Genomic DNA, 23835 nt, shown 5'->3' with positions numbered 1-23835 from the left:
AAGCCTTCGAAGTTACTGTCCTATAATTAACTTCATCGCCCTTAAACTCTGAATCGCCATTTTGAGTTTGACTTCTCCAGGGAGCCACCGAGCATGGCGAATTTGAAGCAACACGCACGTGGTTTTAGGCGCGAACCATTACCATTAGAACTACATGCAATTTGACAGGTTATGGGCTTTACGTATATAATGGCAGAAGTCTGAACGTCAGAAAACAATAACACAAGATACCACGATAGGGTAAACAATGCCTAGTTTTATTAACAACGCATTTGATTTGTCAAACTGCAAAGCATTGACACAAATAAAAACATCTTCTGATTCGAACCCAATATTTTTAGCAAGTTATTGCATGAAAAAAATACAATGAAAAACTACAAATTTGTTATTGTCATGATCCCAAAATTATCTCATGCGTAAAAACTTTTACATTCGAAAGCACTTTGAGTAATATCTGGGGTATAACGCGAATAATAATAAATAAATAAATTAATAAACAAGTTTTGAAACAGCATCATCTGCCAAAATTAGTTTACCTATAACTTTTTTAAATCTTCTTGGGAAAATAGGACCATGCAACTTTAATTGGGCCATGCAACTTTAATAGGGCCAAATACTTTAAGTTGTTAAAACGTTCCTAATAAAACAATTCTAATAATTTCTTGGAGTTTAAAATTTTAAGTTAAGTTAAAATGTATTCCCTTTAAAGGCAATGGGCACTAATGGTAATTACTCAAAATAATTATCAGCATAAAACCTCTCTTGGTAACGAGTAATTGGGAGAGGTTTATAGTATAAAACATTGTGAGAAACGGCTCCCTCTGAAGTGACGTAGTTTTGAGAGAGAAGTAATTTTCCATAACTTTGATTTCGAGACCTCAAGTTTAGAATTTGAGGTCTCGAAATCAAGCATCTGAAAGCACACAACTTCGTGTGACAAGGGTGTTTTGTTCTTTTATAGTTATCCCACAACTCCGACGACCAATCGAGCTCAAATTTTCAAGGTTTGTTATTTTATGAATATGTTGAGATACACCAAGTGAGAAAACTGGTCTTTGACAATTACCAATAGTGTCCAGTGTCTTCAAAGGGGCTGTGTCATCATGATCAAATCAGTTCTGTGGCTGTACATGGAAGTATGAATGCTTACTCAATTTAAGTTGTTAAAGGGAGGGTTTGCGTTGGCAGTAAACTTGTGAGAGGTCATATTTCCATGTACAACCACAGGCCTAGTAGTTTGATGCTGATGGAACAGCCCCTTTAAAGAAACTGGCTCAGAATCCAGCGGAAGTCATTAAAAATCCCCTACATTGTTAAATATATTTCAAAGAAGTTTTATACCAATAAAAAATAGATATAATAATAGGCCTATAGTATAAGTGTACATAAATTTTGTTCAGATATAATTTGAATAATGTTATTTCATTTTTATTTATATGAGTAATTACTAGAAAATATTACTTTCATTTCCCAAGCTGATAAAGTCAGCATTAAAGATAACATTTTCATTGAGAACATTAACTATCTCAACATAACAACTTGTGCTTACAAATAAATTATAAATTAACTTAACAACAGTGAACAGAAATAATAACCAATTCTTTTCTGTGCTTAGCAAGTTTTTGTGCTTACAGGCGTTATCATGGCTCTGCATGGTTGGGTTATCTGGGAATGTTTGCTTGCGCGTGTGCATAGCGTACTCCATGTTACTATACTAGGCATTCTTCGCTTACAAGGCTAGCGCAGAATTTCGGCGCTTGCACAGTAAGCGGAGAATGGTGATGGCAAGTGCATAATTTGGCAGTAAGCAGTAAGTAGTATAAAACAAACAAAACAAAAGCTTGTGACAAACGTTCTGAAACTTAAAAAGCCATCAAAAGTGTTTTAAAAAAAAATTAAGCTTTAAAATTATCGGGGAATAATTGATTTCCTAAAATGGAGTGACAGGGCCTAGGCTTGGGCTTGGAGTCTGTCCATCCATGTTAATGTTTCCAAAGATGATTTTGGTTCCAAAGGCAACGGCGATGGCAAGAATGGCCGTAACAATGGTAGAGTAGTTCAACGAAAACCCATAAAGCTTTAAAAAACAAAACAAAAACATAATTCAAATAACCTTAGGAAGCTACTCACTCGCTTTATACAAATAATTACAATAAATTGCATTAAAATAAAATAAATCAATAATTAGTTTAGAAAAAAAGCAAAGTGGAATAGTTCAGAGCATCCTCTTTTGAATGCAGTCAGTTGACCTATTGATACGCCCCTGGACAATTGTTTGTGATTTATTTCATAAGTTTTAGTATTTTTTTATAATGAATCCAACCGTATGTGGTTACAAATAAATGAACCTTATCTTACCTTACCTTACCATATTCAATCATTGTTTTGACACAAATTGTCTCCATTATTAGGAGCATGTTTGAAACTTCACAAGCGTGTGACGTGCTAAACTATACCGGAAGTACGCACAAACCAAATTGCGCAAAGATTTGATATGTTGGTAACAAGCTGCTCGTTTTACACAGCTGTCAAGAAAAATTAATTGCTTAGCACAACAAATCTTTCTTATAGCAGAAACAGGATACTTGTTTCTGAACTAGACCACTTGTGTTAGGTTAGGATATGAAACAAAACTGAACTGCAAAAAAGGAAACTGCTTACCGTTATAGAAAGAGGTGCCTGTCTGATGAACATAATAACCGGCATACGTTTTTCACTTGGGCAAATCATCTACAAAAATTTCAAAAGAAGTAAAAATGCTGTCAGCAAAAGGGGTTAGCAACCAGAGTAAATTGTTTTTCGACTTGTTGCCTGCTCCTTTTTGCTCAGGAAACTAAACTGTCTCAGCAAAATATTTCTCAGTAGAAACACGGTAGACGTAGTGTATTAAAAACCTTACGAATTTTAGAGCATCCTCTTTTGATTGCGGTCAGTTGACCTATTGACAACCCCCCCCCCCCCCCCCCCCCCCCGCATGCTATTAGACATTAGGCCTGGGTGACTAGTGAAGTCTACTACTCGACTAGTCACGCCTCAAATAGTCCCGACTTTGACACTAGTAGCTTATTTTTTAATTCCCAATTTGCATTACGGCATGCCGCAATAATAGTAAAATTCATGCTGAAAGGATTGAAGGATTGTGTCGCTGATGTCTGATTGTGTTTCTCAAGTAAATTGTGTTGTCGTAATTAGTAGTGAGTGACACAATTGGTTCACCAAGTGGGTAATCACGACAATTTTTGTAGTAGCCGTAGCAGCTCAATTACTTGAGTAGTTGAAAAACGGTAGTCGGGACCTGACTAAAGCAATCAAGACAATAGTTGAAACTTTGACATTAGTCACACAGGTTTACTAGACATAACTTGGTTCATGGCTTACCTAAAAACATTCAAAAATTTGCGTTCCATTGACCGAATTGCATTTTGAATGAACAATTTTTAAAGTCATTCAATGCACACAAAATAGGATAATCAAACATTCTTCACAAAGGTGCAAATTTACCCATGAGCATCAAAATTGGACTATTAAAATGGAAATTTAAAATGGAAATGCTATTTCTACTAAAAACATTTACCTTTGAGACACGTTCCCCTTCTCCGTTGACCTCAATAGGCCCAGAGCAGAGTAAAGGTAACAATGATGGAGGTATAAAGAAGATAATCATATCGGCAATGGTGGCATCGTGATCAATCCAGTACATCAGATAGTAGAGACTCCATAAGAGTATTAAGACAATCCAAGATGTTATCCAACGTTGTAGGACGATGGATGTTGTGTTCAGTCGACACTGTAATAATAATAATAATAAAAATAATATGGATTTATAACGCGCATTTCTCAAGAAAAACGGTCAATGCGCCTACACAAAAAGAAAAAATTATACAATTGAAAATGAAGAATATGAAATACCTATAGTTAAATTTAACCCAATGTAAGGCTTAGTGAACAAGTGTGTTTTTAGTTCCCTCTTGAAGTTGTTGAGTGATGTTGTTTTGCGTAGTTAGACAGAGAGCTTATTCCATAGGGCAGGAGCAGCTTTGGTGAAAGCAAGGTCTCAATAATTTGCGAGTGTTTACATATTTGTAGTTGTATTTTTTTATTAAACCATTGTATTGCCTTTTCTTGTAAATCTTTGATGTGCAATTTTTAATACTTGTGTTTTTTATATTTGCTGGCAAATGAAATGAAATGTTACAGGAGTACAAAAAGAAAGACTTACCTGCAGTTTCCAATAACGGTCTAGAATCTCTGGATTTGTGAGGCTTTTGATTGCTGGCGTATGAATAAATCCAGATACAATGGATGCATTGCGCCATTGTAACCCTTCCTGTAACACCGGAAACAAAATAAAGAACTGATATCAAGTCTATCTTTAAAAATGCTTCACAAAAGTTAAATTCCTTTGACAAAAAGACTCTGCTAGGGTTGAAACCTCCGGCCACAAACCATTGGCTTGCAAAGTTTAAGTGGTGCAATAAGTTTATCTGGTATAAAGATGGTAAAGCATAGTGTATGGGGACTCAATGGGTTAAGAGGGGGGGGGCAGAGAGGTTGGTATAAACCAAAAATAAGTACAAGCTTTCAAGCTGGCACAATCTACAAGCAGCTGACAGAAGGACAAAGTATGAAGAGTACTTGTAGGCATTAGGTGTCAGCTGCTTAAATGTAGATAGAGCCTATCTGAAAGCTTTAATGTTTTCAGGGGATGGATTGCCACTAATAATGGGTAAAGTCTCTTGACTTTCTCTGTTCAACTCATTTTGCTTCTGCTGTTATCAAACTTTCCCCACTGATTTGCCCAAATTCAGAAAGGCAGTTGCCCCTCGGTCCTACACACACTATGATAGTAAGTTTATCATTAGTATTACACTAATATACAACAAGCCTGGAAAATCATCTTCAAGAGGACAAGGCCATTTCCACTGGAAAATCTTGAAGTCTATGGAAAACTTTTAAAGGGGCACCAAGGCCAAGACCAATGGAGGTCACGGCCTCCGTGGCCACCGTGCTATTACAGCCTGTAACAGGTCTGATGTGAAAAGCACTGTACACTCTTTGCTTGTTGAGTCATTCAGAAAACAAATCTACAGACTAATTGGCTGGGATTCGAACCTGTGACCCCCAGATTCTACAACAGATCCAGTAACTAGCACCGTAATTAAAAAACAAAACTAGGGTCGCGTTGCAGAGATCATCCTGATTAAGAATATTGAGTTTTGTAATATTCTGAACAATGACTCAGACACCACTTGTCGTTTGGTGATACTCACAATTATAAACTAGGTAATCATTAATGAACTTTTGACAACTTGACAGGTGCAAATGGCTTGTACAAAAACACTCATCAGCCGCATTATGGCCCCAAGTTTTGACCGAACTCCATTCAACCAATTCTATTTTTCATAGTAAAGGTCTGAACTTAAAGAGTTGAGCGGCATCACCATGTGCAAATCTCTTGTGAGTAGTGTTGGTTCTGAACAGAACCGGTGGTCATATCGCTGATGTTTAAACAAACTGTTGGTCAACAAAACATTGGATTTCAGCAAGGCGAGCAATGTGTGGACACAAGACAATGGATTAGTATGGTCTTTTGCAGGGTCATCTATAACAATGTCATGGCTGAACGGTCTTGCATCCCACCATTGTCACAGTGTGGGTTTGGTTTCCGGTCACGGCAAGTGAATCCTTGAGCATGACACAGAATTTTAGTTCCTTAATCCTACGGATGAGAAGTATTGCTGAATGGCATGTGAAATCACGGATGAGATTTGACAAATGACACTTCCGGCTCTAGATTTCCCTTATTCTAGAAACTCAGACCCTCCCAGATGTTACAATTGGTTACTTGGTTGTTTGTTTAGTCTCTGTTTTAGTCTCTGGAATTGCCTGGAGGCCATTGTCTCCGTTCTGTTGCCTTGTGCCTTGGTGCCCTCTCAGGGAAATGGCCTTGCCCTCTCAAAAATGAATTTCCAGACCTGCTACAGTAGTGCTTGATTGAAGCGTCAAGGCAGCCGGTAACAGGCCTGGTATAACACCCAGACCCTGGAGGCCGTGGCCTTGGTTATACCCCTGGTATTGGCCTTGGTGCCCCTTCAAAAGTTTCCCATTGAGTTGAGATTTTCCAATGGAAGTGCCCTTTGCAAAATGAAATGGCCTTGCCCTTTAAAAAATGAAATTCCAGGCCTGCAGAAACTATTTTCTGCGACTTTGTATCTTGTGCAAAATGGTTCTGTGAAAAGGTTTCTCAGTGCCGTAATCTGTGTAAATCCTAATTTCGTCAGATACATTATTTGAGGACCTTCTTGGATAAAAGCTCATTCCCCAAAACCAAGCAGCTGAACCAACTCAACAGTATGTAAAAACTGTCTGTACAGCGTTTTGAGATTTTAAGACGCTATTTATAAAGGCACTGTACACGTTTGGTAATTACTCAAAATATATATTAGCATAAAACCTTACTTGGTAACGAGCTGTTGATAATATAAAACATTGCGAGAAACGACTCCCTCTGAAAAAACTTAGTTTTTGAGAAAGAGGTAACTTCTCACCAAAATAATAACAGAAGTCTTTTACTCCTATCTGTAAGCACATTATTTTGTACAACAAGGGTGTTTTTTCTTGCATCATTTTCTGGCAACTTCAATGACCAAATTTTCACAGGCTTGTTATTTTATGCATATAGGATACACAAAGTGAGAATACTTTTCTTTGACAATTACCAAACCTGTTCGGTGCCTTTAGAAATAAATTATTATTATCCTCTGTACAATACCTGTTGATTACCAGCTGAATCTGGCAAGTCTTGTTCTACAACTGTATCCTGCATACTGACGGACCTACTGACATCATAGTGTGAGCTGCTTATACGATACTGTCTTCTTTCCAACTCACTCCTGTCCCAAGCAACTATAACAACAAATAAAGATACAATTAAGCTTGTTTATAACCTCCTGTGTCCTGGGCCTAATTTCATAGAGCTGCTTACAGTAAGCAAATTGCCAGGTTTATACAAAAAAAATTCTTTACACATTTCAAAAGTTAGCAAGAAAATTAGGCGGCCATCTTGCACCTTCACCATGGATTTGTGTCATGAATTTTTTGTGTAGTTAGCACCGGAAGGTTAGCAGGCCTTTTTCGCGTGCTTACGGTAAGCAGCTCTGAAATCGCGCAATAAGCATAAAATAATCTGTTAAGCAACTCTATGAAACTGGGCACTGTTGGCAGATGGACAAGTAAGTGTGCCCAGCAGATCAAAGCATTCCAGCTACAAATTTCATTTCTGCCAATTTTCCTGTCGTTTTTCTAGATACCTTCCCCTGAATATTTTCTCCCTGAATTTTTGTTCAACCCTCGTCCCCCCCCCCCCCCCACCCTCTCTATCCTAGTTTTAATGTTTCTGGGCTGAATGCATTGGCACTCCCTTAACATCACGTGCAAAGTCAAAATCTTTTAACAAAGTTTTGAGAACAAAAACACTTCATGCTCATGTTGTTTATGTCAAATTAAGTTTTTTTTTCTCTTCTTGCCTTTAATGCATGAGAAAGCAGAATTGTGTTGCAACATTCCTTTGTCAAATAAATCTAACAACAAACATTGATTCCATTTACTGAATTCTGTATAAATTGGTTGCAACAGGGGGCTACACTTCATTGAACTATAGACTGATTGATGTTCACACCCCCAACCCTATGAGTGCAGTCCTCAGGATGTCCCTAAACATCGCGTGCAATGCCTAAGTCTTTTAAATGCCTAAGCCTTGGATCGGTCGAGTTGGTCTTTGAAAAGCGTTTGAAACCGTTTGTTGTAAAATGCATATGGGTAGAAAGATATTGTAAAAGAAGAATACAATGATCTACACAAATATGCCTCGAAATTGCATGGATTTCTTTTTACCACGTCGACTAACACAGTCGGCCATTTATGGGAGTCAACATTTTTACTCCCATAAATGCCGACCGTGATAGTTCCCAAAATAAAAGGAAAACCGTGCAATTTTGAGTGATACTTGTGTGGATCAGTATATTCTACTTTTGAACCATCTTTCTAACCATATGCATTTCATAACAAACGGTTTCAAACGCTTTTAATAGACCAACTTGTCCGATCCAAGGCAACGTGTTCCTTTAACAAAGTTTTGATAACAAAAATACTATTCATGAATATTTTGTTCATGTTGTTTACAATTTCAAGGTTATATTTTGTTCTCTTCTTGACTTTAGGCTGAAATGCATGAGAAACATCCCTTTGTCAAATATATCTGACAACAAGCATCGATTTACAAGACTAAATTCTGTATAAACCAGTTGCAACGGGAAACTTTGCGGCCAAAAAGTTCCAGTGCAACGCAACAACCCCCCCCCCCCAATGCAAAATAAAAACATGCCCTCTCCCCCTAACAAAAAACATTTTCCCTGGGTCCCCCCAACTTGGACAAATGCCCCCCTGTGCTCTCCCCTCCCCCCCCCCCCAACTAAAAAAGTCCAAGCTGTGTCGCTGACTCGGTATCAACAACTTTGTTTCAATAAACTATAGACTGATTAATGTCCAAGCCCCTCACAACCGGAAGGTTGAGGGTTAAGGATGGTCAGGTGAGTCATGGTCAAGTTTTGATGGAGAAGTCAATTGTGTCCTTAAAGAAGATACTTTACTATAATTGCTTCCCAGGGGCATAAATAGGTACCTGTGAGGGTAGATGCTGATATTGTATATTAAAAAGCCTTTGAAGCGCTATGGTTACACAAGTTATATACTACCCAGGGAGCTGAGAAAAATTAAAGGAACGTTATTGGCCCAATGACAAGGGCACTAGTGTATTGCGCATTAAGACAGTTACTTCAACATGCGCTAAAAAAATTGAGGTCAGACTTTGACCTCTCAGTCTCTTTGACTGACCTTCCAGTCTGCGGACAGCCAAGTCATCCTGGAAGGAGGCTTCATGTTCCCCATTGGATATATTTTCTGCCTGCTGTTCACCATCGATGGAGTCTCCAGATACAGAGGGTATCCTGTTTCCCTTCTCACATATCATGGCATCTTCATCTAGCTCCAGGAGTAAATGACGAATACCTGAGAAAAATACATATAAAAGATTACATAGGGTGTCATAGCCGAGCAGAAAATAGCGCCAAACTCAAGCTCTGGTGTTTCTGTTCAACAGAGTGTAGGTTTGAGTCCCTGTCGTAACACTCTTGTGTCCTTGAGCAAGACACAATTGCTCCTCTCCACCCAGGGGTCACCTGTGAGGGCAGGGATGGTTCTTGTGATTGATTAAGCCGAGTAGCGCATATTTGGTTGCACAAGCTGTATACTACAGGGAGCTGAGGTGGTTTAAGGAATGAATTAAAATGACTCAGTAATAATCTAGAAGCGCTTTGAGACGTCCTTCAGGTGTACAAAGCACTATGTAAAAACTGATAATTATTATAATTATTAATAATTTACTTACTGATTGTATGTGTACGACAGACTGACATGCAGACCACAGCCACCAGCATATTCCAGATGAAGGATATCACAGACAGTGCGATTTGACTGGGGAATCGGATATAGCAAATTATGGGACTAAGCTGTATATCTTCACAGTGTTTGGCTTCGAACCCCGAGTAGCAAATGTAGGTGTAGATCCCGATAAACAATGTGCTTAAAATCACCATGAGTAGGGAGGTATTGACCTTCAGAATTGTCTTGGAGTGCAGCCGAAGGCTCTGTCTGAACACGGTGTTTGTGAAGAGCTTGTAAGCTAAGTTGTTGGCGTAAATGGTGACACAACAAAATCCAGCCGCCATCAAAACCGTCACTGAGCCGTTCAGGACGTCAAATTTGGTTGTGGTGGCTTCGATATCATAGCCGACGTACCAGGAGCTAGTGATGAAATACGCCAATGTGACAGTCATGGTGAATGCATACAGTATCGTGGCTAGAATCGGCTTATCTCCTGGATGTGTCTTGATGCCAAGTGACTTGGCAATGCAGATCCACAACCATTTCGGCATAGGCTGCGACTGCTTTAGTGTGGCACTGCTGTTAGAAGGATGGAACATTTTGACAGGCAAAGACGTTGATGCTCCTATACAAGTGAAGACTGGATTTATATGTGGATTTCAAAGCCAAAATCTTGTAGTAGTGTTATGGCGTGTCAAACTTGATCATGTCGGCAAAATCCAAAGCATGTGATCTATCAAATAATCAGTACAAATATTCATTAGACTTTGGAGTTATTTAGTTTCCATTCAATGTCATAGACCTGTGCGCAAACACACTAACATGGAATTTATAGAATCAAATAGAATGACCAACTGGTCTGCACCAGAGTACAAAAGTCCATCAGATCAAAATTCCTTTCAGGTGAGCAATTTGTTTTTTAATTAAAGGCACTGGACACTGTTGGTAGTTACTTAGACAAATTGAGAGCTGTTGATAGTATAAAACACTATGTGAAAAAACGGCTCCCTGTGAAGTTAAGTAATTTTTAAGAAACTTAAAGAAGTATCTGCTCACTGAAATATTTGACCTCAGACCTCAGCTGAGTTCTCTTATAATTCAAGGCATCTGAAAGCACACAACTTGTGTGACAAGGGTATTTCTTTTTCTTCTTCCATTATTATCTCACAAATTCGACAACCGGTTTGAGTCATAACTTTCATAGAATTTGTTATTTTATGCATAATATGTTGAGATACACCAAGTGAGAATTGACAGTAACCAACAGTGTCCAGCGCCTTTAAAGGCAGAGTGTACTTTACATCCAGTAAACTGGGGCGATGTAACTCCGGGTTTAAAAAGAAATGTACAGCGCCCCAGGGTCTAGGTGTACTTTTGGTTAAAACCGGTGAGTTATTATTTTTACATATTTTTAAATTATTAACCGGTGAGTTATTATTTTCACATATTTTTCCATTACTAGCCGGTGAGTTATTTGTTTCACATAATTATATATTTTTCCACTATTTACCAGTCAGCAGTAAGGTCTATAAATTATCGGGCCTGAAATTTTACCATTGAGAGGGGTTGGCCAATTTTCATTTGCAAAAGGCACTCTCATCATCAGAAAATCTTAATATGGGAAACTTTTGACTACAGGGGCACCAAGGCCAAGACTAGGGCAACAAAGGCCAATTCCCCCATAGCCTCTGTGTGATTCCAGAAAGGCCCAAATAATATACTCCACTTTTCAACTGAGTAAGTAATACATCCTTTGTGAAAATAACAAAAGGCTAAAGCAAACAAAACAATTAAACATATTGTTTGCAAGTTGTTTGACTTTTCACATGTTAGATTTTTGAAGTAAGCAGGGCTGGATTGACAGACCTTATAGTAAAACATGGTAAAAAACTAAGATCACCCCTCCTCCCAATTTGCCTAAACTAGGGCCTAGCGCTTTGATTGTCGTGAGGATTAAAATTAAACACACTTTTAAATGTATTAATGATCATGCTAGAACCAATGGATAACTTTCCGTATGGCGCCACCACTTTTTCACTCATTTTTACAAAAAGGGATAATATCAATCAGGTAAATTAGATACTATATTATTTTATTTCGAATGAAAAAGTGGTGGCGCCATACGGAAACTTTTCCGAACCAATAATTAGAAAGGCTACATTTAGAATTATTGCAGCTACTGTACTGATGCGTTTTAAAAGCGGTCATGGATGGAGGGGTAGGGGGGGGGGGTCTAGATGAACATTTCATGGTCATTAGTAGCCAGCAATAAATTATGCTTTCAGGAGACAAAAAGGTGACATAATATTAATAACCAATTGAGGCAAAAGTTTCTGCATGGCGCCACCAATTTTTCATTCGATATGTGAAATAAAATAGTTTCTTAAATCTAATTGACCTCAATGAGATATGCCTTTTTGTAAAAATGAGTGAAAAAAGTGGTGGTGCCCTACGGAAAGTTATCCCAATTGAGACTCAAAGGAATGAGAAAATGACTATCTTGACCTTTTAAGGTCATATTCAGTTCTACAAAGCCTTTTTGGTTGAGAGAATTATTTATTCCTTAGAAGTTGTCACTAGAGGGCGGTATGTACGATGAGTGGTACTCCCAACACTACAGAAGTCAGGAAGTACTCTCTGCAAAAAAAAGTTAAAACGAAATCTATATCCACCCCAAAAAGAACTCCAAAACTTATTGGAGTGAGCAACATACCTCAATAACTGTTAACATATCATTGAACTTATACACTGGCCGAACATGCTGACTTCATAAACACTAAAAACAGCCACCTTTAGCCAAACTAAAAAAGAGAGAACAACCACTTACCTGGGGGCGGCCATTCGGGTCTCGTTCTAGAAATAGTGCGTCACTCAGAATGTAAACACATCAATTAAAAAAAAAATTCTTCGATATTGGCAGGAATAATATTAAAATACGGTAAAAATATTACTTTTGTAGTAAAAATTAAATATATATATTTTGTTAGAAGTCAATTTGTAACTGTTTATTTAACTTATTTGGCTGAAAACTTTTAATTTTTAAAAGAGTGAAGACTCACGTGACCGGTCACTTTGCCACTCCCACCTATGCAAAAAAAATTGACGATTTCCTTTTTAAAATCTTCTAAAGGACGAACAATTCATTTACCCTTTCTCGTTTTTTTAATCTTTGAAAAGGACAACAAAGAAAAACGAACCCGTTACACTTTACCCTTTTAGTATCTTCTTCTTTTTGAAGATTAAAAAAAGGTAACAGGTACATGGGTTTGTTTTTCTATTTTCCCCTTTTTAACGTTTCAAAAAGGAGAAAGAGTAAAAGGGTTCGTTTTCCTGTTTTTACTTTTAAAGATTTGAAAACAATAAAGGGTAATTGGTTTGTTTTCCCTCTTTTCCTTTTACAAATTTCAAAAACGGAAAAGGGTTCAGGAGATGTTTTTTGTTTTCCTTTTGATGATTTAACAAACGGTAAAGGGATAAAGGTTTGTGTCATCCTTTTTCGTTCACAGGTTCTGAAGAACGGTAAACGGTAAAGGGTTTCGTTTTTCCTTTTTTCTTTTTCAAAATTTCAAATTTCTAGTTTTAGGTGGATTCAACTCTTGGTAACATACCTATAACGAATCAATAATTATCTAAGAAAACAAAATAGTATTTCTTCGTTTTTTCCGACGTTTTCATGAGTTTTTTTAGCACCCCACTCCAACCAATCCCGCCTACCTCTTCGATCTTGTACGTGGTCTTCAACTCTTGAGGGCGGTATATTACAATGAATCATTGTACCGTCACGTTTGTTTACTTTTTACAATCGCCGTCGATACTTCTACTTCGTACGGTGTGGTTTTGGTGTCTATGATTTGACCTTGAAAAGTGAAGTTGTTTAAGTATTAAATGGTTAGTATGTCTGTGAATATTCGGCTGTAGTTTTATAGAAAGAGGCAAAATTGCGCCAGCTATTGCTTCTAAAATCTAACTATAGATTCTAAGTTCTAACTTCTCTATTCAACTCTCTAAAGTCTAGTTCTAGCCATGGGAATTTATTCCTCCATGTTCTAGCTAGGTTGAGTTCAAAATTGTGTCATCATCATCAGTTCACCTACCTAACATACCTTCATGATCTAACTAACCTAGTTTACTTAATACTACTACATAAGTTTTTTTTTAATGATAGGCTTCTTTCTTATATTATTAGTTTTTAATTGAGTTATTAGTAATAACTCAATTAAAAACTCTCCAATTACTTGGAAGAATAATAATAAATTGAGCTGTATGAAATAGCTACTTCCTAGAGTAGAAGAATAGAAGGCTCATGGGGAGCCTAGTTTGTAGTTGCAATAGTGTAACTCTCCTGCCGTCTGCTGGAGGGTTACGTTATCGCAACTAGGGGGAGCCTTCTATTCTAGGAAGTTTTTAGATAGAAGTAGGGCTCCACTAACCAGACTCAAAAGTCAAAATGTGAACACTATTTCTTTCTGTTAAATCATAGTGACTATGGGTTGGTGGCCCACTGCTAAAGCCGGTGTCCAGTGTCACATTCGAGCCCTGTTACCCGACTGTCGGTGTCATGTGACTATGATTGAATGATAAAAACAAAGTCAATATGATGGTATAGACTAGAGGAAGAAATAAACTGAAGTGAAATAAAAGAGCCAAAACACTACAGCCAAACGAGAATGGGGTGGGCATGGTCATGGTGGGCTGGTTTCTGTTTGGATTTGTATGCTACTTATTTCTTCAGACTGACCCTCTTGACATTTGTGCTATATTTTATTAGTTTAAAAAACTCTGTTATTATTTTTTTGGTTTTTTTAGACGATGCCTCTCAAATATTCTGCCAACTTGTCGATGCTTTTTAAAGAGCTACCAGATTTAGTGGCTCGATACACAGCTGCCAAGGCTGCAGGATTCAGCGCAGTTGAAGTCAGTTTTCCATACGACATTCCAGTTGAGAAACTTGTTGAGGTGAAGGAAAGAGAAGGACTTGAACAAGTCTTGGTCAATTCTTTTCCGGGTGAGAAGGGGGGAGGGGGTTGGAGTGGGACAGTTAAGCCGTGTCCAAAGCGACGACTTTGGCTACAGCTACAGCTAGACAATGTAGATGCGCTGAGCTGTAGCTGTAGCCGCAGTCACCGTTTCGTCCACGCCCTTAGATCATGGGGCGGGATAGATACATACAAACTCAGATTGAACATTGTTTCTGTGTAGGCCAACGTAAAAGAATGTTGAGCTTGCTTCCGTGCAGTATTCTTGAAACTGGTTAATTTCATTGAATCACTACTGTTAAAAAAAAATTATAAGATTTGGATTTGAAACCTCGAAATATTTTCTATATTTCTGAAACTTGAATTGCCTTGGCCGAACATCCACAAATAGTAAACACAGTTGGTTTCCTCTAAAATGACCATTTGTACATTCTTGTGTTTTTATTGTTGTTCAATAGGTGACCTGAAAGCAGGAGAGCTTGGTCAGGCTGCACTACCCGGAAAAGAAAAGGAATTTCGAGAGAATCTTGAAATTTCCGTGAAGTACTGTACGGCTTTAAAATGTCCAAGGTATAGTTAATTAACAAGGTCCATGAACTTGGGTAAACCAAAATTATTATGCTATTCAAGGGAAATCGCCACTGAATTTTGTTTCAATGTTCATAAATTCCATTTTTATCTTTCCGACTTGTTTTCAGAATGCATGTGATGGCTGGTAGGATTCCTGAGTGCAAGAAAGAGGAGAAGACAAAGTTATTGATAAGAATGGAAGAGACATTTATTGAGAATCTCAAGTATGCTGCAGAGAGGCTTAGTAAGGTGAAGTACCTTAGATCAATCCCAATGGGCTCATAAATTGTTTACACCGATGTGGGTTTTTTTCTCGCAGAACTCGGGAAAGTGATGTATATACAGTGCTTAATACACAATGCATGCAATGGTGTAAGGGAAACAAATAAAATTCTTTATCCCCGATGCAAAACTAGTTTCTAATGGGTTTTTGCTGTGAGGCTTCTTGAATCCATCAACTTGATCTGTGGTTAAACTGCAGGACTTGCAATTACAAGGTTGTGGGTTCTAATCCTAAAGCTAAATGACAACATTTATTCCTAGTATAAGTGTTGTTGCTAGTTACTGAATCACAATTTCTTGATTTGTGCAACTCATAATCATAGATGTTAAATTATGTCCATTTTAAAATAGTTGATTGTACTTTGCAATGCTATTGATAGTATCCCATTGGAAGATATTATTTGACAGTAAGTCTAATGCTTGAACCCGATTATTAATCCAGTATTTGTTTCCTTCTTTCTGTTTTGAATAGGCTGGCATATTGGCTCTGATTGAACCAATTAACAACATTGTGTCAATACCTGACTACTTTCTCAATAGACAAGACCAAGGTACTGTTTTAAGCTCATTTAGTAATTTCAATTCAGTTCTTAATTATGTTGTTCACTGATTCTAAAGTTAATACCAGTACCAATCCTACAGAGAAATATTTGTAAAATCTAGTCCTTTTTATTTGTTCTCTCAAGAAAAAGATATCACCTTATTTGATAATATTTGTGTTAGATGTTGTTGTGTTTATTTATTTATTTATTTATTTATTTATTTGTTTATTTATTTTGCATGTAGGTGTTGACATCATCCAGAAAGTGAATCATTCGAACCTGAAGTTACAGATGGTATGAATTTTATATATAACAAATAACTTGTTGCTTTCTTGAAAAAAGGAAAAAAAGATTGTATGTTCTTTTCAAGTTTCAGTTTGTGTTCATAGCATTTCCTTATGTTTGTTGATTTTTTTCAGGATTTATTCCATGTTCAGATAATGGAAGGAAACGTCAGCAACACAATCAAGAAGTTCTTTCCATACATTGGTAAATACAGAAATCTCTTTGAAGATTTAATGTTTGTTGAAATAAAGGTTACATTGTTGGGCTCCTTATCTTCCTTACACTATTGGCAATTACTCAAAATAATTGTTAGCAAAAAACCTACTTGGTAATGAGTAATGGAGAGCATTAAACATTGTGAGAAACAGCTCCCTCTGGGTAATTTCTCACTCATATATTAAAAGCCTTCGGGCCTGAATCCTTTCATTAGGCATCTGAAAGCATACACATTTGTTCAACAATTATTTGTTTCTTTCATTATTTTCTAGCAACTTTGGAGACCGATTGGCTTTAAACTTTCACCGATTTATAATTTCACGCATATGTTGTGCCACCAAGTGAGGATACCGGTCTTTGACAATTACCAAAAGTAATGATTTTTTCCTACTTGTGTAGAGTTCGCTTTAACAACTTTGACCTTTGAATGTTGTAGGTCATATGCAAATGGCCCAGATACCTCTGAGGAACGAGCCTAGTGCAGACGGTGAACTGAACTATGATTACATAGTGGCCTACATTGAGAGTCTTGGCTATGAAGGGTGGATGGGAGCAGAATATATACCCGTTAATGGTAAGTGAATCGTTGTGTGTCCTCAATCAAATTTGCTTGTCAAAATGGTTTCTATGCAAAAGCAGGTATAATACCGGAGTGTGCATATTACAGGCATGATTATTTGGTCCTTAGAAAGTAGAAAAATCTCTATTGTACAAGGGCTGACCAGACCTACTTATTAAAATGGTGCAGTAAAGCTTAATATACTTTTCTGGCTACTTAACAAGTTTTTTTTCCCCAGATTTGTTTCCCGTTGGTAAACAAATTGGAAACACGGACTAAAGTAGGAAGAATGTCATGCCTGATATTTAGACAAGTCATATTGTCAAATGTTGCATTTAAAAAAAAACATTTTCTTCTTTTTCTTTCTACTTTTACAGGGAAAACAGAGGAAACCTTAAAATGGTTGGGGAAATATCGTTGATCAAATCATCGGAAAGTTCACAGCCTTAGCATTCAGCTGCCTAGTCATGATTGACAACCCTGTTTGATGTATTAATCGACTGGTTGGGAGGGACTGGGCAAGTCTTATAGTCTGGATAAAAACAGGGCCAATTTATTGGTGCTGCTTAAACTGCCAAACTCTGCACTTATGATCACCATACTCCACTTTCTGTCCAATTGCCAAATTTCTGGGCTAACTGTGTAAGCGGAGAATACCTAGTAACTTGGAGTACATACACTGTACGTGCAATTTGATTGAAAATACTTCAATATGATTGATCTTGTTTGCCCATAATCAACAGTTTTCCAGACTACCTACAAAATGAAAACAACGTATAAAGAAATATATTTGAAACTTGGAACTAATGTAACTAAAGTATCTATCAAGTTAAAACAAACATGGGGGCATTTCGGGCTGCAACCACAAAGTAATGTGTAAGCCGTTACTCTGGTATGATTGAATTTTGAAAGCTGTAATGCCACATTTTATTCTCAATCTTGCAAACATTGTCAGGATTTTAGTTTTGTTTTACATTTGAATGTTTACAATACAAACTAACATCAATCACCTCTATGTACACTGCTGTGTGAAAAAACAACCTGGCAAAGCTTAGTTAATGTTTATGAACAATCGGATCATGTTAAAATTAATAAACAGTATTTCTTTTCTTACTAAATGAAGGAGAGGCACTGACTTTGTCTCGTTGTGAAGGATTTGCATAAACATGGATTTTTAGTTTTATCAACTATTTGACCAGCAACCGTTTCAAAGCCACTAAAATTTGCTTAGCATTAAATTTCTTCCTCGATAAAAACAGGAATGGCAACAAAATTTTCAAGTGATTTTAAGGATAAGCAAACAACAGCTGAATACCCGTAACAAGCAATGTGCAACAAATGGAAATTTAGTTGGTATTCCCGGTTTTATCAAGAAGATTCATGCTAAGCAAATTTTTGTGCTTAGCAGCTCTATGAAATTGGGCCAAGGTCATTTAGACGTAACCCCTACAATTCCTCAACATTTCAGATAATATTAATATAGCTAAATTTAAATACATTGAAAAAAAGGAGAGATTTCATAGATTTCCATAAAATACACACTTGCCTTGTTGGCATTGTTTATATGTTCAAAACTGATGAAAAAAAAGTACTCCGACTTCACAAAATAATCATATATTTTTTTTGTGAAATTGGGTTATAATTCATACATCTCCAATGAAGTTTGTAGTTAACCAGTAGTTGAACCTTTTTAAGACCATATGAATTACAAGCTAATTGCCCAAACCATTTCCTACATTGACCATGATCAGACCGTCTGCTTCATTGAGGCAACTGCCTTGGTGCTCCTTAAATTTAAAAGGTGCCCTTTAAAAAAGAGAAAACGCATTGATGCAGTTTCCCTTTTTAAGAACAAAGCATTAAGAGTGGATTTAACAAAGAGTTGAAGACTATTTGTATCTCGTGTGAGTAGGACGAGTTATTTAGGACTAGCCTTAAGCTTTCAGTAACTCCAAGAAGTTGGGACTATCTTTGTGAAATCGGTTTCCCCTTCCAACAACACTTTAACTAGAAAATAGATGCAACAACTTAAAATTGTGTCTTGGAGTATGGTGTTAACGGAGAGCTATGGCCCCTTTCGGTTGTCATAGGTTTTCAAAAAACTACACAATTTGTTGAAAATTACAAATGTTTCTCAACTAAACATTTAATAATGGTTCAGTAGTATTTTTTTCAACAGTAAATTGTTATGAATTCTCTTGCATTCTTCTGAAGTGAATGGCAAACTTTAAATACCTGGCACAAATATTTGATACAAGAATAATAATATTTAAGCAAACTTATTACAGAAAAAGTTTCTAAGTTTGTTAAACCATAATGAACTATAATTTGAATTGATACTTAGAAATTCATGTTTCCTTAGCCTATAAAATGTTGCCCGTATAAAAAGAGGATTATTATTACAAGACTTGCAATATTTGAGAAACTTCTTTATATTTTAACATTTCATTTTTGTTGTACAAGGTATATGAAATTGGGCTGCAGAAACGAGCACCCAAAACTGTTATCTTCAAATTAAATGTGAAATCTTAATTAAATCAGCTTCATTATAAGTGCTACTCTTCACTGGCACAATTAATTTCATGAGATTTAGGACATTTGAAAGTTTTGAAGTCTGGCTGTCTTGTGTTAATAATTTAAATTATCACAATTCAAAGAACAATATACTTCATAGAATGTAAAAAGTTTTCTCATTTTCATTCTGGTCTTGTCACACACAAAAAAATTGTTAAGACCAGTAAAAATTGTGAGCTACAAATCCTACTGTCCATTATTCCAGTGACTATTCGAGCTAATGCACCGTAATCATATCATGTTATTTGAGAATGTCAAAAAACCTTCCATATGAGAATTTGAAATGTAGTATTTATTTAACCACTACCTATTAACAAAACCTTGAAAAGAAAGAACAGGCCTTTCCTTCATTTGTATTTTATATTCATAAAGTCAATAAAGAATAAAATCCAAGAGTTTTATGTCTAAAAAAATCACTCCAAATCTGATACATTTTATACATTAACAAACCTCTGTACAAATCAGCTTACACTCTCACCATCTTTTGCTTGATAAGTGGTTTGCAAGACTTAGAATGAACAAAATCAATTTGCTTTCTAAAAACTATAAAAACAAAATCAGTTTAATAAATCGTAAAAATACCAATGGAAAACATTTTATTATTATAAATCTAGTAAGATAAATTTGAAATATAAAGTGTACAGTCAACAGCAATCCTTGTGGTTTATATAGCAAAGCAGAGGCTTTATACAGATCAAGACTTGAACTTGCAACAAAAATGATATTAAAGTCACACACAAGAATGACAAAACCAATTCAGTATAAATAAATAAACAAATGTACTCTACTTGAAAATGGCACACCCCTAATTAAATGACGCCAGACGGTAACTACTTAATTGAGTCAACAACTTTCAAGAATGTGAACATTTCATCAAACAGTCGGCTTCGGTGGATAAGAAAGATAAGAAGAAAATATATAAGACACAACCTGACCTTTCCAGAAGATTCTAAAAGGAAATTTGGTCACTTAACATTTATCTTAGACGTCAAACACAAAGGGCTGTGAATAATTGTTACAGTTATGACTTGAAATGTTTAATGTTGTTGATAAAAACATGCTAAGCATAACAATCCCGAAACCATTCAGAAAATTTATTTTCTGCCAATATAAAGTGAATTACTTTATTGCAAGAATGATTTTGAGTGATACATGTTAATAAAATGAATAACTGCATGAAATTATTCAGTTAGCATTCAAGCAGTCATGTTTTTTCAAACTCTTTCCTCAATTTGGTTTCCACTTCACATTATAAGTGTATATTGGAGCCCAATAGTTTCAAGAATGTTCTGAATTGCATGAGATTGTGAGAGTTTGCACAAAGAGTGGTAGGCCTATTTGCTTCTGACTAAAAGGGCACACTATGAGGAAATACTGGAGCATTTAAAGGGCACCAAGGCATTGACTAGGGGCACAGAGGCAATCGCCTTCATTGCCTCCGTTAAGTATATTGTGTGACTGTTTTAAGCAAGACTTTTCTTAACAGCTTTCTGGAACTGCTCATATGTGAGTTATAATAATAACGCTGGATTCACCATTGAAATAAATTGTCTAAATAATATAAAAAAATCTCCCATATGTAATTTATACAGCAGCATTAAAATCACAATCTTAAATTTTTAGTTGGATTTACAGGACAAACAAAATGAGCATTTTATGAGTTCGTCCAAAAATATATCTACTGGCCTACTCCTACAAAAATAAAATACTGCAAGTTAGATAATAGTCAAAACAAGTGGTGGAAACGTTTGGTATTCATATGTAAACTGACCTGTGAAATGCTTTCTTCAATTATTGTTGCAAGAAAGAATATTGCTATGTTACTCAGGTTAGACTGTGATTGGGTGCATTTTGGTAGCCGTAACTATTTCAGTTGAATTTGCCATTGGTTAATAACTGGCCAATGACTGAAACGGTTATTGGTTACGAACACCAAAATGCATCCCAGATCGTTCTCTTAGGAATTGACCAAAGGGTATGAAATGAAATAGATTCTATTAAAAAAACAAAAACAAAACAGTATTCTGAGACTGTTGAGGTACTTCATCCAGACAATTCCCAAAATTAAAATAATTACAACCGATTAAAAACAAAAAAAATATACACTGGAATGTAAGTAAACAAAGACACCAAAAGTGCACTTGATATAATACTCAATTTTCTTTTTGACTACAAAGACTTTTACTTTTCCTTTTAACACATTATGCAAGTCTTTAACTGTCTCTATTCGGATGAGGATTTTGGACAAATATAAATACAAAATTCCTGATGTACCATTTGATTAATAATAATATTACACTAGCTGAAAAAATAGTGACTAGTCATTGATGGGTGCCACTTGACACTTGTCTGTTGGCTTTTCACTGGTTCATAATGGAACGTTTTCTTTCAACTTTGTCCTTTGTAGGGACTTGTACTTCAGGTTATTTGAAAAATCTGTGCATACAAAGCAAGGTTGAATGAACATACCCATCTAACCGACTTGTAGCTTAGAGAAATATTTTGATAGGACCAACATTTTTTTCATTTGTGTTGCAGGGCTTTATTTCACAAAGAGCTAAAAAATGATCTAAGCGTGTATCAATCTTAACTGCTTAGCAAAATGAGATGTCCATTGCAAATCACTCATGGTCATACTGACAACCCATCTTAAGATGAATCTAGAGCTATGTAAAATCAAGCCCTGAGCTTTGAGGAGGTTTGGAATTGCAAAGCTTTTAGGATTCATGTGGAAGTTTTGTGGCCAAGCGGTTAAGAGCACCAAACTCAAACTGGTGTTTCTGATCAGCCGAGTGTGGGTTCAAATCCCAAGCCATGACACTTATGTCCCTGTGCAAGACACTTAACCATTGCTTCGTCCTTCGGATGGGCATAAAGCCGTTGGTCCCATGTGTTGTGTAACGCATGTAAAAGAACCCAGGAAGGGGTTCGCCCCGGTGTTCCTGGCTGGATAAGCAGCATATTGAAAACCATTACATGGATTAGCTCTAATAATTCAAACTTCGTCCCACTCACCTAGCAGTAAACACCTGGCACTATGTATCCTTTGGAAAAAGGCGCGTTATAAATACGGTAATTATTAATTGTTTTGCAAAAGTGTTAAATACTGGCCTAGGTCTAACATGAGTCAGTGGTCTTTGGCCAGTGGGTATTTCAGGCCAAGCTAACGGTACCTACAGCTGGAGGGAACAGAGCAAGTCACAAGAACCGCTTGAACTAGGGACTCGGATACTATTTGATACCAGTTCTCCCAATGGGGCTATAAGAATATAGGTCAATCAGCTGCCAATATATAATAATATCCTCTTATGCTAACTGGATCCTACCCTGTCTAACAGATTGTTGATGGTGCCCAGGTTAACCACATTGGGTGCAAGTCTGTAGTCGAACCTCAATCGGGGTATTTTATCACACAAGGAAAACTACTCTTCCGATGGGGACAATATAGAAAACACTTTTGTATCCCACCCAAAAATAACCGACCTATAGTATATATATCCAAAATCTCTGCTCACTTTGTGAAAATTCACTAATAAAAATCTCAAATACATTTTGTTGTCGAAAACAGGAAACCACAAGAGCTAAAAAAACAACAAACAACAAAAAAGTACGTAGAGCAAACGGACTTGCCGTATACCTGTGTGATGAAGGTGGGGGTAGTAGGGAGGACGACACAGGGGGAAGTCCTCATCACTTGTTGTTGACCATCTTGTGCGCTGAGTTAGCTACAGGGGTTGGAGCATTGATAATGATCGTATTGACACTGTTGGTTGTAGGTAATGAGTTGGCCAAGGGTGGTTCCACCAGGTCCACTTTGTCTGTCATGGGGGACAAGTAAAGAGTACAATAGATTATCAGATTGTTCAAGTAGCGGAATGAGGCATTCACAGAGTTCATTCTTAGGCCTCCTGTTGCTTACTAAAAGAGCATTTACAATAAAACAAATCAAAATAACAAACCGTAGATCTAATCCTCTATAAATTGTAATAATTATTACAAAAAAACCTAACCTTGAATTCAACATTTAATTAAAAAAGCAGGTAAATGTAAAAACTTAAAAAGGGTCCCCACATTCATACCTAGTTTTGTGATGCACCCATATTCCAATGGAGGTTAGAGATTTGTTTTCCCTGATGGAATGGGGACTCTTTTCTTGAAAATGAGTGAATCACAAGTCTGAGTTTGGCCTTTGGAGGGCCTTTTTGAATCTCAGAACTAAATAACCAATTAAAATGTAACATTTATTCAAGTAAACCTGCAGCTAAATTACATATATTTAACTTTATACTTAACAATTGATAGTTTTGAAAGCCTAGAAACTGTGAAAACATTCCCTGCAGTAAAAGTTTAAGACTCTGGGCTAATCAATTTCATTCAAATCAAATCAACA

General features: G+C 36.6%; 3 protein-coding genes across 12 annotated transcripts in view; 1 reads left to right on the top strand and 2 right to left on the bottom strand.

Moving 5' to 3' along the window:
* Window positions 1-12305, bottom strand: LOC139946444 (uncharacterized). 3 transcript variants are annotated; one of them, XR_011787242.1, is made up of 9 exons: window positions 12269-12305; window positions 9446-10174; window positions 8893-9066; window positions 6773-6906; window positions 4220-4327; window positions 3575-3787; window positions 2662-2730; window positions 802-2077; window positions 1-757 (listed from the first exon to the last, which is right to left on the bottom strand). XR_011787242.1 is itself a non-coding variant. In XM_071944101.1 (8 exons), the coding sequence occupies exons 2-8, from the start codon at window positions 10038-10040 to the stop codon at window positions 1931-1933; spliced, it is 1440 nt and encodes a 479-aa protein (XP_071800202.1). In that variant the 5' UTR covers window positions 10041-10174; window positions 12269-12305; the 3' UTR covers window positions 2-1930. The 3 variants fall into 3 exon arrangements, 2 of the variants coding, with proteins under 2 accessions (XP_071800202.1, XP_071800203.1); XM_071944101.1 differs by having other exon boundaries at window positions 2-2077; XM_071944102.1 differs by having other exon boundaries at window positions 2-2077; window positions 12155-12287.
* On the top strand, window positions 10454-19834 carry LOC139946445 (putative hydroxypyruvate isomerase). Of its 2 annotated transcripts, none has more exons than XM_071944105.1 (9): window positions 10454-10828; window positions 14248-14446; window positions 14876-14987; window positions 15116-15236; window positions 15742-15820; window positions 16056-16105; window positions 16231-16300; window positions 16749-16886; window positions 17249-19834. In XM_071944105.1, exons 2-9 carry the CDS (start codon window positions 14251-14253, stop codon window positions 17290-17292), a joined length of 810 nt encoding a protein of 269 aa, XP_071800206.1. In that variant the 5' UTR covers window positions 10454-10828; window positions 14248-14250; the 3' UTR covers window positions 17293-19834. The 2 variants fall into 2 exon arrangements, with proteins under 2 accessions (XP_071800206.1, XP_071800205.1); XM_071944104.1 differs by lacking the exon at window positions 10454-10828 and adding an exon at window positions 13213-13329.
* The window catches only part of LOC139946442 (transcription factor RFX3-like), a 30506-nt gene continuing 21691 nt past the window's right edge, over window positions 15021-23835 (bottom strand). For 6 of the 7 annotated variants that reach the window (XM_071944097.1, XM_071944099.1, XM_071944100.1 and 3 more), the window contains exon 14: window positions 17770-23263. In XM_071944097.1, coding sequence (XP_071800198.1) covers window positions 23136-23263 — 128 coding nt within the window. In that variant the 3' untranslated portion in view covers window positions 17770-23135. Of the gene's footprint in view, window positions 15142-17769; window positions 23264-23835 lie in introns of those variants that run through there. The other variant, XR_011787241.1, reaches the window with a different exon arrangement.

The sequence above is a fragment of the Asterias amurensis genome, chromosome 13 (genome assembly GCF_032118995.1).
Source record: "Asterias amurensis chromosome 13, ASM3211899v1".
Taxonomy (NCBI): domain Eukaryota; kingdom Metazoa; phylum Echinodermata; class Asteroidea; order Forcipulatida; family Asteriidae; genus Asterias; species Asterias amurensis.
Note: the sequence above shows the minus strand (reverse complement) of the source record. Positions and strands in the feature narration are given on the sequence as shown.

What these genes read in the sequence shown, in the direction of transcription:
- LOC139946444 (XM_071944101.1), bottom strand. Translation starts at nt 10,040, where the DNA reads ATGTTCCATCCTTCTAACAGCAGTGCCACACTAAAGCAGTCGCAGCCT. An exon ending in ATTCAGCTGGTAATCAACAG is followed by an intron (nt 4,328 to 6,772) that starts GTATTGTACAGA and finishes CCGGTGTTACAG; the next exon opens with GAAGGGTTACAATGGCGCAA. An exon ending in AAGGGGAACGTGTCTCAAAG is followed by an intron (nt 2,731 to 3,574) that starts GTAAATGTTTTT and finishes AAATTTTTGTAG; the next exon opens with ATGATTTGCCCAAGTGAAAA.
- LOC139946445 (XM_071944104.1), top strand. An exon ending in CTTGGTCAATTCTTTTCCGG is followed by an intron (nt 14,447 to 14,875) that starts GTGAGAAGGGGG and finishes GTTGTTCAATAG; the next exon opens with GTGACCTGAAAGCAGGAGAG. An exon ending in GAAGTTCTTTCCATACATTG is followed by an intron (nt 16,301 to 16,748) that starts GTAAATACAGAA and finishes TGAATGTTGTAG; the next exon opens with GTCATATGCAAATGGCCCAG.